Below are 14302 nucleotides of genomic sequence, written 5' to 3' on the forward strand. Positions count from 1 at the left end.
CCTGTTGCTTATATCGCGCCAGCATACGGTATACCGCAACGTTATACAGACATAGTCATCATTCATGCACTATAATAATATAGTCCCCGGTTACATAAGCTTGATCTGTGATAGAATGTAACATGGAGAAGCAGACATGGCTGCATAATACAACCATCTAGAAATAGCAGTGGGTTACCAGAGGTGGAACTTGTAGCTGCTGGGCCCCAATCTCTTTATCAGGGCCCCCTGCTATATAACTTAATTTATAGTACTAATCAATTTATAGAGGAAGTCCCAATGGGCCCCCTGAGGATCCATCCAGGACCTGGTTATAACTGCACCTATTATAGTTATGTCTCTGGGTGTTAATACCAAATTGGTAGTGAACATGTACGCGGGTCACTGGTCATTCACAGCTGTCACAACACAAAATGAAGAGCGTCTCGATCAGCTCATCTACGTGAATCGGCGGATTACGACCAGAGGATCGTGTAAGGAGCAGAATATTACCTTCAATGCATTGGACACGATGATCCATGGATTGAGCTGATCAAGATGCTCTTCATTATATACTGTGCATAGCTGTCCTGAATGTGGCTTGTCTTCCATTGCCAATGTTGAAAGTGTCAACCACTTCCGCACTGTGTTACCACCCACTCCGTAAATGTTGAACAAGCATCAATGAATGTCAATGGGTGTAATTTTGGAATTCAGTTACACGCCTTTGCTTTATATGCACTTTCATGTTAGACACCATTTGGTCAAACTGTCCCTCTACTGCCATTAGTCAAATGGCAACAAAACTTACCAGATATTGGCGGGACGGTTCAAACTCTATTGCCATACCTTCAACATCCGCTTCTGATGTCATGTGACAACATAATAAAAAAGGAGGCATTCGTTTCAGAGCGACCCTCGCATATTGTAGGGAGACGTTGATTTACGTATAAGTCGGCCAATCGGTCTTGTCCATGTGCCAAAAATAAACATGCCCCCTATAGGATGGGTTGGATACGATGCTATTAAATAGTATAACATTAGTAAGGGTTCACCTCCAGTAATATCTGCTCTAACACATATATATTCCTATCACTTCTGTAACCACTCACATCAGTCCCTATTAACAATAGTGCTCACAATCTAATTTCCCCAGCCCGAACACATGCACCCACTGGAGACAGCTAATTAGGAATGCAATTGACTCATGACTGTGTCCTTTGGCGTGTGGGAGGAAACTGGAGTAGCTGGAGGAAACCTAAGTGTACATGAAGAGAACATAGAAACTCAATGCAAATATGGCCTACGGATGGATAAAAATGCAAGAGCACACGTAAAATAGAGGGGTCAATGGAGAAAGGCCAATTCCAGGTAGGGTAGCCACTCGGCCAGTAATTAAGTCCAAGGCCAGAGTATTTATTGTTTACTAGTCATATTAGTGATCGGTAAAAATAATTGTTAGCTGCAATCACCTCCGGCTGGGCAGCAACCCAACACCATTATGTACCTATTTAACTCACTCTGTTGATCCGTCCAACTGCTGGTGCTATGATCATAGGCTGTGACCCCTAACCTCTCCTTCCTACGTAGCACAGATGCCGGGGAAAGAGGTCAGGAATCACAGTCTTTGATTACAGCAGCAGTGGTGGCCAGGCCGGACCTATGGAGTGAGTTAACCCCTTCATGACATAGCCTATTTTGGGCTTAAGGACGCAACAATTTTTGGCGGATTTTCTTCTCCGTTTATCAAAAGCCATAACTTTTTTAATTTTTCCGTCGACGCGGCCGTATGAGGGCTTGTTTTTTGCGTGGCGAACTGTAGTTTTTATCGATGCCAATTTTGGGTACATAGACTATATTGTAATTTTTTTTTTTTTTTTTTTAATGATAGCAGAGAGAGAAAATGCATCAATTCTGCCATAGATTTTTTTTTTTTTTTTTACACCGTTAATCATGCAGCATAAATGAGACTTTCCATTTTTTCTGCAGACCGGTACGGTTACAATGATACCAAAATTCTAACTTTTTTTTTAGGTTTTCCCACTTTTCTGCAATAAAACCCCTTTTTTTTGGAAATCTTTTTTCTATTCTAAATTGCTGCATTCAAAGTCCCGTAAGTTTTTTATTTTTTGATGTACAGAGCTTTATGAGGGCTTATTTTTTGCAAGACGAGCTGTAGATTTTATTGGTACCATTTTGGCGTACATACGGCTTTTTTGATCACTTTTATTGCATTTTTAGTGAGGCAAAATGCTAAAAATGAGCATTTTGCCTCAGTTTTTTAGCTTTTTTTTTAGCGTTTTTTTCCGTGCACAGTCAAAAGCATGTGCAACTTATTGTACGCATTGTTACGGACGCGACAATACCAAATATGTGGGGTTTTTGTTTTTTTTTACCTTTTTTTATGCTAATCTGAGAAAAAGCATAAAAAAATGGGTTTTTTTACTCTTTTTTTTTACATTTTTTTAATTCATTTTTTAAATCTTTCTTTTTTTTACACTGTTTGTGTCCCTCTGAGGGACTTTAACCACTGCCCTGATGATCGCTGTCATAAGGCATGGCAGAGCTACTGCTCTCCCATGCCTTATCGCTCATACAGCGATCTCAGGCATAGGCAATACAGGACGCCAGTGTCTGGCGTCCTGTTGCCATGGTGACAGGCCGGGCTCTCGCGATGTCATCGCGAGTTCCGGCCGGAGACACAGAGGGAGCCGCGCTCCCTTTGTGAACTCTTTCCCTGCCGCAATCTACTTAGATCGCGGCAGGGAAGGGGTTAACAGTGGCGGGCGCATCTCTAATGTCCCCCCGCTGTTGCAGCGAGACGCCGGCTGTGACTGACAGCCGGCTCCCACTGCGGGATAGCGCTGGATCATATGTGATCCCGCGCTATCTCCAGGACGTAAGTTTACGCCCTGTTGCGGGAATGGGTTAAACACATGATTGTGTGGGTTTACTGCCCGGCCTGCAGGTTCAGGGTGTGGAGGGCACAAAGAAGGGGCCATTAAGTGGTACACTATTACTACTGGGGCCACTAAGGGGGTCACTACTATTATTGAGGCCACTAACGGGGTCACTATAACTACTGGGGCAACTAAGAGGAGACACTATAACTACTGGGGCCACTAAAGGGGAAGCTATTACTACTGGGGCCAATAAGGGGGTCACTTTTACTACCAAAGCCACTGGATTTTTACTATTCAGGGCACTATTACTATTTGGGCTACTGAAGGGAGCACAATTACTGATTGAGGCCACTAGAAAAACATATGTTGTTATAAGCTATGCCCCCAAGCACAACCCTAAACCATGTCCCCCTTTACCTTGGCCAGTATTTTTTTGTGACAAACGTGGCAACCCTAATTCCAGGTAGTGGCATCCTGTACTGTAATATGGTCCACATGCAATGAAAACTGTGCTGATGTCATGAAAATAGGATAGGAGCACCTGGACATTCTCTCATAGCTGGTTCAGAGTATCCTGGTGTCAGGCAACTCTTGAAAGGTCCCTCATTTTTATTGTTGTTGTGGGATCCTATATGTTCACTGCTGCCAGGACCCAGGTGCTGCATATAGGATCATGGGGTGCATCAAAAGAGGTCTAGAGGGACATGACTAGAACATTGTTCTTCCTCTTTACAAGTCACTGGTCAGACCACACATGGGATATTGTGGACAGTTTTGGGCACCGGTACTCAAGAAGGACATATCAGAGCGTGAGCGGGTACAAAAGCGGGCAACTAAAGTAATAAATGGAATGGGCGGACTACAATACCCAGAGAGGTTATCAAAATTGGAATTATTTTGTTTAGAAAAAAGACAACTGAGGGGCGACCTAATAACTATGTATAAGTATATCAGGGGACAATACAGAGATATCTCCCATCATCTATTATACCCAGGACTGTAACAAGGGGGCGCTCTAATAACTATGTATTGTCAGGTCCGGCAGCTCTGGGGGTCTCCGTGCCCGCACTACTGATCCTAGTACCCGGGCTGCGGGGATGAAGCGCAGGGGGGCCCCAGTCTTTTTGACCTCTCCTGGCCACCGTGACCTGGTACGCCGGTTCCGGGCGAGCGCTCCCGTGCGCAGGGGGCGTGCGCCTAGTTAGTCGGGCTGCTGGAGATGCGGCGGGTGCCATCCTGCACCATGTTCCTGTTGCCGTGACTCCTGGGTGCTCCTGCCTGTCTTTAGCAGGAACCAGGGGCTGTTTCTTCCGGTGTCCAGGTTTTGGCTCCTGCTGCTGTTAGGCTCCCCGCCCCAATCAACTGCTGGGGCGGGAGTTCTGACAGCATCTAAACTTCTCAGTTCCTGTCAGTAGTTGCCAGTGTATGTTTTGTCTCCAGCTACACCTGCGTTCCTTTGTATTAATCTCCTGCTTTGACTTACCTGCTCTGGACCTGACTTTGCCTTCGCCTGACCCCTAGTACTGCGTTCTCTCCCGTTGCCGACCCGGATTGCCTGACCTGCCTTTGTGTTTGTTTGTTTCTTGTATTTGTCTGTGTGTCTGGCTCCTGCCCCTGCATCCCTAGTGAGTCTAGGGACTGCCACCCAGTTGTCGCCCTAGGGCCTAGCCTACGGGGGCAAGTAGGTAGGGACAAGGGTTGCGGGAAGTTTTTAGGGACTTTCAGTTACCCGGACCTCAGTTCCCTGACATGTATAGATATATCGGGGAACAATACGGAGATCTCTTTCATTATCTATTTATACCCAGGACTGTGACTGTAACAAGGGGGCGCCTTCTGTGTGCCTAGAGGAAAGAAGGTTTCTACACCGATCTAGAAGGGGGTTCTTTACTGTAAGAGCAGTGAGACTATGGTGCTCTCTGCCTGAGGACGTGGTAATGACAAATTTGATAAGAGTAGGCCTAGATGTCTTTCTTGAGCAATACAATATTATATGTTATAATTTAATAACTTCAAAACGGTTATTGATCCGGGGATTATTCCGATTGCCAGATTCGAGTCAGGAAAGAATTTTTTCCCCTAAATGGGGAAAATTGGCTTCGCCTCATTGAGCTTTTTTTTTGTCTTCGTCTGATCAACATGGGGGGGGGGGGGGGTAATAGGCTGAACTGGATTGACATATGTCTTTTTTCAGCCTTACATACAACTATACCAGCAGTACTAACCACTAAGTCACCATCCATACAGGTAGGACATACAGATGTACCTCATGGTCAGATTTGATATAAATTATATTCATACATGATTGGTCTACGTCAGGGGTCCTCAACTCCAGTCCTCAGGGACCACCAACAGGTCATGTTTTCAGGATATCCTATGGTAAGAACACCTGTGGCAATGTCTAAGGCACCGACAATAATTACATCACCTGTGCAATACTGAGGAGATCCTGAAAACATGACCTGTTGGTGGTCCCTGAGGACTGGAGTTGGGGAACACTGGTCTACATGATCAGAAGTGTCATACTTTCGCGATCAGACACAAGATTTCATAAAGATAACATGTAGCCCTCTTCACCTGTTCCAGGCTTGAAAACCATTGTTGGAGCCCTTATTCAATCTGTGAAGAAGCTGGCAGATGTGATGATCCTCACCGTCTTCTGTTTGGCCGTCTTTGCACTAATTGGTCTTCAGCTGTTTATGGGAAACCTGAAACAGAAGTGTGTCTACTGGCCACCCCCCGAGGAAGCCTACGAATATTACAGAAACGTCACCATAACATCTATGGGTTTTGATGACAACTCAACCTTATACAATAATACCGATCTGTTCGCCAACATATCCATAGACTGGTCAGAATACCTGAATGATGAGTGTAAGTCAACTGATAAACTTGGTGCACATCTACAAAAAGTTACTTAAAGTGCATGTTAACGTTTGAAGGCTCTAATATTTCCATGTGCATTAGGGTGAAGCCACACGAACGTATATCGGCTCAGTTTTTACGCCGAGCCGATATACGTTGTCCTCGTGTGCAGGGGGGGGGGGATGTAATAGACAGGAGCAGGAACTGAGCTCCCGACCCCCTCTCCGCCTCCTTTCCGCCCCTCTGCACTATTTGTAATGGGAAGAGGCGGGGTGGGGGCAGGGCTAAGTGCCGCGAATTAGCCCCGCCCCGCCTCTCCCCATTGCAAATAGTGCAGAGGGGCGGAGAGGAGGCAGAGAGGGGGCGGGAGCTCAGTTCCTGCACTTGGCTCTTCCATCCTCCCCCCCCTGCACACGAGGACAATGTATATCGGCTCGGCGTGAAAACCGAGCCGATATACGTTCATGTGACTTCACCCTTACAGTGTGTGCACAGGGATTCCGTCGGCAGAATAATGAGTGCAGCTCTGGAGTATAAGGGCCCTTTTGCACTGAACGATTAGTGTTCAAAAGAATCGATGGATTGTGCAAATCTGAATCAGAATTGTACAGTGTAAATACGGTCAATGTTTGAATGACGAACGAGAATCCGTTCACTTCTAGTTCATCTTTAATTTATAGCTGTTTTTGGCTTTTTTCACTGCTCTCAGTCCATGGGAAGTGACATCAGCTGACTAGATTGGCCAATAACAACACTTTAGGCAAAACAGCACTACAGCAGAATGGCGATTGCCTGCTACAGCTGGGTGATACAATAGACATAGGCTGACTACAATTGATACAATAGACATAGGGTGCAAAATCATGGTGCACAAATAAAATGAAATTTAAAAGAGAAGTATTTTGCAATTCTTTAACCCTCTCCAATCCACTGTCTGGTGTCTAAAGACATTCTGATTGAAAGCTGTGCAGCTCCGATGTCAGAAGACATCCGGCAGGGTATTCTTACTGTAGATTACTGGCCGCTCTGCTGTCGGGGGCCTCTCTAGCATGTCGCATACCGCAGTACTGGCTCTAGCCAGCAGATGGCACCATTGTATAATGGCAGAAAGAAAAAGTCCCCTAGCAAATCCTTAATCCAAAATTGAATTGCAAAGGGTTAAAGAATATTAGGTTCTTTTTTCTTTACCCTAGAAAGGCCCTTTAAGAGTAGTAGTAGTTGCTGTGTACAAAGTGTCAAGTGGTGGTCAAACAAAGTGCGTATGGGCTGTAAAGATTAGTATTACTTTATGAGCTAGTTTGGGTTTCTCAACTACTTTTTTCCTTCCTTCTCTGTCAATGTAGCTAACTTCTACTTCTTGGATGGAGCGCTGGATCCTCTTCTGTGTGGGAACAGCAGTGACAGCGGGTAAGCGGCATTTGACTTCTATATGAGAACAACAATAAATACAGTCAAAGCGGTTTTAGTAGACGACATTAACACTGCTACTTTCTTCTAGAAACAGCGCCACTCCTACTTATGACCTCAGTCTGGTATTGCAGCCTGGACCCCTTCAAGTCAATGGGACTGAGCTGCAATACCAGACCTAACCAATGAACAAAAGTGGCGCTGTTTGTGGAAGAAGGCAGCAGTGTTTTTTTTTAACCTTCTACAACCCCATAGAGCTGCTATACTTTTGCTAGATAGGTGTGTTTACTGTTTTATCTCAATTTGCTTCTTATTATGTTGTCATCTATTTGACATTATTTGTGCTGTGTTCACAATACTTCAGTTTTTCACAGCTCCATGACTAGTTTTTAACAGCTTCATAAAAAAAGTCCAATGGATCCTAACTGATTTCATTGACTTTAACCGCTTACATCTACGCCATGGGAGGGCTCACATGAAATGCCGTACATCAATGCCATGTAGATGGGATGGGCCCAAGAATGGTAAAGACTGGAGAGAACTCTGATTTCTGCCGATAATCTCTTACATGCCATAATCAATGTTGCTCGCGGCATGTAAGCGGTTGACATCACTGGCCCTCCACCATCCTATCACAGAGACCCAATAGGTTGCAAGACAACCAAACACCTGACAATGGCAGAAGTACTGCAGTGTATTATCAGAGTGATCATGGGATCGCAAGTATCGCAAAACGTAAAAAAGTGCAAATAAGAAAAAACTTCAAATGATGTAACAGCACTGTGTAATAGGCATGTGCTATATAAGTAAAAGCGATTACAGTTAGAACATACAGATTTGAACCTAGGATGGCAACACTGCTGGCCACAGGACCACCTCTTTCTTCTTGTGTGGGTTTGGCCGGGCCAACTATTTGAGATTTGGATTCACCACAAACTGAATTTTCAGCAAAGTTCTACTGAAATAGGGTTCAAGTGGTTCGGTTCCCTCAACACTACTCCTGATCCTCTGGTTAGGAAACACAGCCATAGCGGATTCTGAAGGTGACCATACTGTGATTTGTAAAAATGTACCACATGGGGACCTAGACTATTAAAGACCTCTGTGTCAGCGTACATTCTCCATGCACACAGCAACACCAAGTGGATGAATCCTTAATAGCTTTACATCACTTTTTTGTGTTGGCTTTAACTGGAAAAAGTTTTAGTAAGTGTTCCTACGCACAACAGGGCTAGAATAATTTATATCCTTGCCATTTGTGGATTGCATGGTGTATACAGTATACAGCTGTTTTTGTGGTTGGGGAGATCTGTTTGTCTTTTTGGAATTTGACCTTGGATGATAAGAGTACCTTTTACCAACAGGAGATGCCCAGAAAGCTTTACATGTATGAAGACTGGAAGAAATCCCAACTATGGCTACACCAGCTACGACTCATTTAACTGGGCCTTTTTGGCACTCTTCAGGCTGATGACTCAGGACTATTGGGAGAACCTGTTTCAGCTGGTATAACACTCATGATGCTGCTAACCCTAATTATTATCCCGGGTGATCCCAACTTTAGCACTGCAAATGCCCTTTATGTCATTGTCCAAACTCACCCTACTTGACAACTGCAGGCAAGGCTGAGACAAGGTGATTAGGTGCCCTAAATATATATTAGGCAAATTGCGCCCCTTTCTTTCAATCCCAAGAATCAATAACAAACAACCTTACTCTCTCAATAAAAGAGACTTAATCTTAAAACAACCAGATACAAGCAGTATAAATATTAAATCTGGTGATGCCCTTTTACGTTTCTCCTCTATTCGGCCCAGACCACACTAGCGATTTCTTCTGAAGACTGCAGAGTTTGCTGCCGTGAGAACTTTGGCCAGGGATATAGCTCTAGTGAGTGCAGAAGTAGCAGTCGCGCCCAAGCCCTGGAGTTTCATGGCACCCAAAGGCCTCCTTTTCCACAAGAGAAGACTCCAGTATTATAAATGACACCTGATAGCCCCCAAAATTTAATACAGAGCCCCCAGATCAGCCCACATAATAAATACAGATCCCTTATTTGAACCCACAATTAAAACAGACCCCAGATTCTATCCCGTAATTAAAACAGATGTGAACGGCGTCAAAACCCAGTGCAGGGCTGGTGCCCAGAGCACAAGAGAACCGTCCGGGAGTGAGGAAGGGGGAGCAATACAAAAAATGCTCAACACTCCTAGGGATTGATGGAGGCATTCAGTGAAATGTAAGTGTTGCTAAAGAAAAAGTTTTTAACAATAAAATTGCAACCCTATCTGATCTGTGACATGATGGCAACCCTAGGCGGTCGTCTACCCTTTTTCCAGTCTTGTCTCCAGGTTGTATAGAAGCAGAAAAACCCACATAGCTATAGGTTGACATTAGAGGTCTCCAACTTGTGGCCCACCAGATGTTGCACACCAGCATGCCATTACAGGCTTCGGCTGACGTGGCGTGCTGACAGTTCTAATTGTGCAAAAAATGGGTTGGGGGCACAGGATGAAGACCATCGGTGTAGACAGGGGCGTAACTATAGGGGATGCGGTTGCACCCGGACCCTGGAGCCTTAAGGGGCCCATAAGGCCTCTCTTCTCCATATAGGGAGCCCAGTACTATGAATAAAGCATTATAGTTGGGGGCCCTGTTACAGGTTTTGCATTGGGGCCCCAAATCTTCAAGTTATGCCTCTGGGTGTAGATAATGTTCTCCTTTATTATAACTGATGCTGTTAAGTCACATTTTTAATTTCTTGTGTTTTGTTCTTAGACCCTCAGAGCTGCAGGTAAAACCTACATGATTTTCTTCGTGTTGGTGATATTCCTGGGCTCCTTCTATCTCATCAACCTTATCCTTGCTGTGGTGGCCATGGCTTATGCCGAGCAGAATGAAGCCACCATGCAAGAAGCCTTAGAAAAGGAGAAAGAATTCCAGGACATGCTGGAACAGCTCAAGAAACATCAAGAAGAGCAGGGGCAAAGGGTCAGTATGTAACAGTTGTGATTTGTACAGATGGAGCAAACTCTAACCTGACTGATATCTTTCTGCAGCAAATTATCTTAATACATTGAAAAGCTATTGCTGCTTTAACATGCCAAATGCCATTGGAAAGCAATTGAAAGGACAAATAAACTAGAAAGTTTACTTTATTGCATTGTGTCAAGTTAAACTTTGCTACATCTGTTTTCGCTTAACATCAAGGGGAATTCTGCATTTTGGAGTTTGAAAAATTTAGGTTATTTTATAGGTTGGAAAAAAGTAACTTCAACGTAGCATTATAGAATGCTACAAAAATAGTTGTGTCTTTAGGGCGTTTTTGCACTGCTTATTATGTGCGTCATTTCTGCCCATGTAATATGCAGTGAACAAAACCCATTGATTTCAATGGGTTTGTTTATATGAGCGTATTTTTTCATGTGATATTTGATCGTGTGACCTGTCCTATTTTGGTGTGAATCATGACCCACAATAGGTCGTTGAAGTGGATGGGCAGGCACAGATACATGGGCCGTTCTGCACACTTTTTTGCGCGCTATTAGAACCAATGGATTCCTATGAAAACGTTCCGATGAAAGAATTTTAGGCGCATTAAAAAATCGCACCTAAAATAATAGAACATGCGCGACTGAAATTCAGCAACTACAATTACCTGATGTGCGAAAAGATACGACATGACTAGAGTTGAGAGAGCATACTCGCTAAGGGCAATTACTCGAGCGAGCATTGTCCTTAGCGAGTACCTGCCCGCTCTGAAGAAAAGATTCGGGTTCCAGCGGGGGGTGGGGAGCGGCGGGGGGGAATGGAGGGGAGATATCTCTCTCTCCCTCTCTTCCCCCCCCCGCTCCCTCCTGCTGACTCCCGCAACTCACCGCTCCCCCGCGCCGGCAGCCTAATCTTTTCTTCCGAGCGGGCAGGTACTCGCTAAGGGCAATGCTCGCTCGAGTAATTGTCCTTAGCGAGTATGCTCGCTCATCTCTAGACATGACCTATCCTTGGTGCGCAATGCACAGGAAGTTCTATAGACTCCTATTGGAGCTGGATAACACGCACCACGCAGCTCCTGATCGTGTAAACAGACAATGTCACCGCTAATTAAGCTCAAGACTTAATAGCTGGAAATTGCCCGTTCAAACTGTTTTTCACGTAATTAGCCACAATTGTTTTGCACGGGTAACTTTCACACTAGTGTGAAAGAGGTCTAAAGGAAACCTCCTCAGTTCATGCGTTATAAAGAAAGAGCATGAAGTTCACGCTCCTTTCAAGCTTAGTTGTTATGCCTGCTTGATCATGCTTGGAACAACAAAGAATTGTGAATGCAGCTCTGAAGTATAATATTTGGTTGGCTTCTTGGGTTGTCCATCCACCTTTTGTTTGTTTCTTGTTCTGAAGAGCTAGCAAATGGAACAGAATATAGCCGCCCTATCCCAGGAACAATGACACCAGCAGCAGAAGATGAATGTGTTGACCTTGTAGGAGGCAGTGACTTATCTGTTAGCTGCATGTGATAGAAGTAATGTCATAATGTTAAAAAGGAGGTAGAGGAAAGGTGGAAAGCACAGACTGAAAGGAAAGGCAAAACGAAGAGCATCTGTCAGGCTACAGTAGTTTCCATATTGCTGCATTATACTGTATATAACAAGGAGACTTCTGCCAAGTAGTTTGATTGTCTATATTTTAGCATTTCCAAATATGTGAAATATATATAGTATGGAGGAAATGGCAAAGATAAATGACTCCTTTAAAAAAAACTGGTTGACATTACCACATTCTTAGACTGCCTGCACACGGCCGGGTTGGACCCCGCATGCAGGATCCCGCAGCGTAGTTTGCTCCAGTGCCCAGCTGTCGGTCCCAGCGTACCTGTCCGGCGTCTTCTTCCTGTGCTGTGGATGTGCCGGCCGGAGCACATGCACAGTACAGATGACGTAGCGCCACGACCATTCTGCAATGATGATAGCATAATGGCCGCAGGACGGGCGGCTTCCATTGACTTCAATGGAAGCCCTCCATGTGTAGCCTGCACAAAATCACAGCATTCTGCGATTTATTATTTTTTTCCCCGCGAGTGGAAAATCGCAATTGATTTTCGCTCATGGGCAGGAAATTGCGTATGGTCATATCATGCTGCAGAATCTGGAGGCGGACACCTTCCTTTAGAACCACAGCAATTCATCATGGCGTAGATCCCACTAGTTGATGAAATCGTTCTGTGGGAATATCGGCCCCTGTGGATAGGAAGCTTATTATAGTTGTTGCAGTTATGAGGGGGGAACTGACATGCTCTGACCAGGTGACAGGAAGGGTTCATCAATTCATGCTGCTTGTACCAAATTCTGACCTCCATCAGCACGGCGCAAGAGAAATCTGGATTCATCTGACCAGGAGATGTTTTTCAACGGTTCAGTGATATAATTTTTGCGCTGTTTTGCCCGCTGGAGTCTCGCCTTTTTTTGCTCTCTTAAATAGCAATGGGGCTGGAACTGGTCGTCTGCTGTTATAACCCATCCATGGGAACAGAAAGTCGTTTTTGTATGTCCGGACACATTAGTTGGAATACCAGAGTTGTTTTGGGCTGCAGTTTCCTTGACTCTCCAACGCCTCTTCATCGGAGCAATTTCTGACATCTTCTTCTAATCCCCTTCGAAGATTAGTTGTTTACATCCCCAGGATTGCCATTCATTGAATGTTTTCCTCGATCACGCCATTGTACGAGAAAACCTCACTAGGTTGGCAGTCTATGAAATCCTGACCCGGCTAGTCTATCACCAATGACCAGACCTTGTTGGAATTTGCTCAGATTGCTAGATTTTCACTGAAACTGATCCACGGAAAACTTGTCACATGATTTTATGCTGCACCTTGGGGTCACTGGGATAATTTCCATACTGGGAAGATCCAATCGTGAAAGGGTTCTAATAAAGTGTTCATTTAGTGTATACACTTTGGAAAGTCTATTGGGGAGAACAGTGCAGCGTCTGAGGAGCGGGCCCACAGCCAAGGAGATAGCGGGGTAGATTGCGGCCTTGTCACACGGCTCTACCATCTCCTTCCCTGGGGGTAGCATAGGACCTGACCAAGTTACTGTTGGGGGAGTTTCACAGGGAAAACCCAATTCGTGGTTTACCTGAGAGTCCTTTTTGTCACTCGTGATGCCACCGTTCCGTCATCTGCAGTGAATCAAGAAGTTGAAATAAAATAGTCCACACACAGGGATAACTTTCTGAGCAAAACTGGGAACGGTCGGTAGAGCTCATTTACTTAAATAAATGATGAACGGTTCACAAACTTCGCATCAGCCAGCAGGACACTGGTGTAAACAAATTAGTGGTGTGACAGGGAGGATTCACAGGATGGCAGACGAATCCACAGTCCCAGTTATCTGTTGGGTTCTGCTCCCGGCAACTCTCTTTTCTCTCTCCAGCTCTCTCTCTCTCTCTCCAGCTCTCTCTCTCTCTCTCTCTCTCCAGCTCTCTCTCTCTCTCCAGCTCTCTCTCTCTCCAGCTCTCTCTCTCTCTCTCCAGCTCTCTCTCTCTCTCCAGCTCTCTCTCTCTCCAGCTCTCTCTCTCCAGCTCTCTCTCTCCAGCTCTCTCTCTCTCCAGCTCTCTCACCAGCTCTCTCTCTCTCGCCAGCTCTCTCTCTCTCACCAGCTCTCTCTCGCCAGCTCTCTCTCTCTCTCTTGCGCTCTCTCTCTCTTGCGCTCTCTCTCTCTTGCGCTCTCTCTCTCTCTCTAGCTCTCTCTCTCTCTAGCTCTCTCTCTCTCCAGCTCTCTCTCTCCAGCTCTCTCTCTCCAGCTCTCTCTCTACAGCTTTCTCTCCAGCTCTCTCTCTAGCTCTCTCTCTCTCTAGCTCTCTCTCTCTCTAGCTCTCTCTCTCTCTAGCTCTCTCTCTCTCTAGCTCTCTCTCTCTCCAGCTCTCTCTCTCTCTAGCTCTCTCTCTCTCTCTCTAGCTCTCTCTCTCTCTAGCTCTCTCTCTCTCTCTAGCTCTCTCTCTCTCTCCAGCTCTCTCTCTCTCCAGCTCTCTCTCTCTTCAGCTCTCTCTCTTCAGCTCTCTCTCTTCAGCTCTCTCTCTCTCTCTCTCTCTCTCTCTCCAGCTCTCTACCGGTACACACTCACAGTTAGACATTACACTCAACACTGCCTG

At 45.3% G+C, this 14302-nt stretch overlaps 1 protein-coding gene across 1 annotated transcript in view; it reads left to right on the top strand.

The window, feature by feature from the left end:
* Nucleotides 1-14302, top strand: part of SCN4A (sodium voltage-gated channel alpha subunit 4) — a 147959-nt gene that overhangs the window by 86966 nt on the left and 46691 nt on the right. Inside the window, exons 7-10 of the mRNA XM_066588099.1 lie at nucleotides 5469-5756; nucleotides 7091-7154; nucleotides 8519-8660; nucleotides 9933-10145. Coding sequence (XP_066444196.1) covers nucleotides 5469-5756; nucleotides 7091-7154; nucleotides 8519-8660; nucleotides 9933-10145 — 707 coding nt within the window. The remainder of the gene's footprint in view (nucleotides 1-5468; nucleotides 5757-7090; nucleotides 7155-8518; nucleotides 8661-9932; nucleotides 10146-14302) is intronic.

The sequence above is a fragment of the Eleutherodactylus coqui genome, chromosome 13 (assembly GCF_035609145.1).
Source record: "Eleutherodactylus coqui strain aEleCoq1 chromosome 13, aEleCoq1.hap1, whole genome shotgun sequence".
Classification (NCBI taxonomy): domain Eukaryota; kingdom Metazoa; phylum Chordata; class Amphibia; order Anura; family Eleutherodactylidae; genus Eleutherodactylus; species Eleutherodactylus coqui.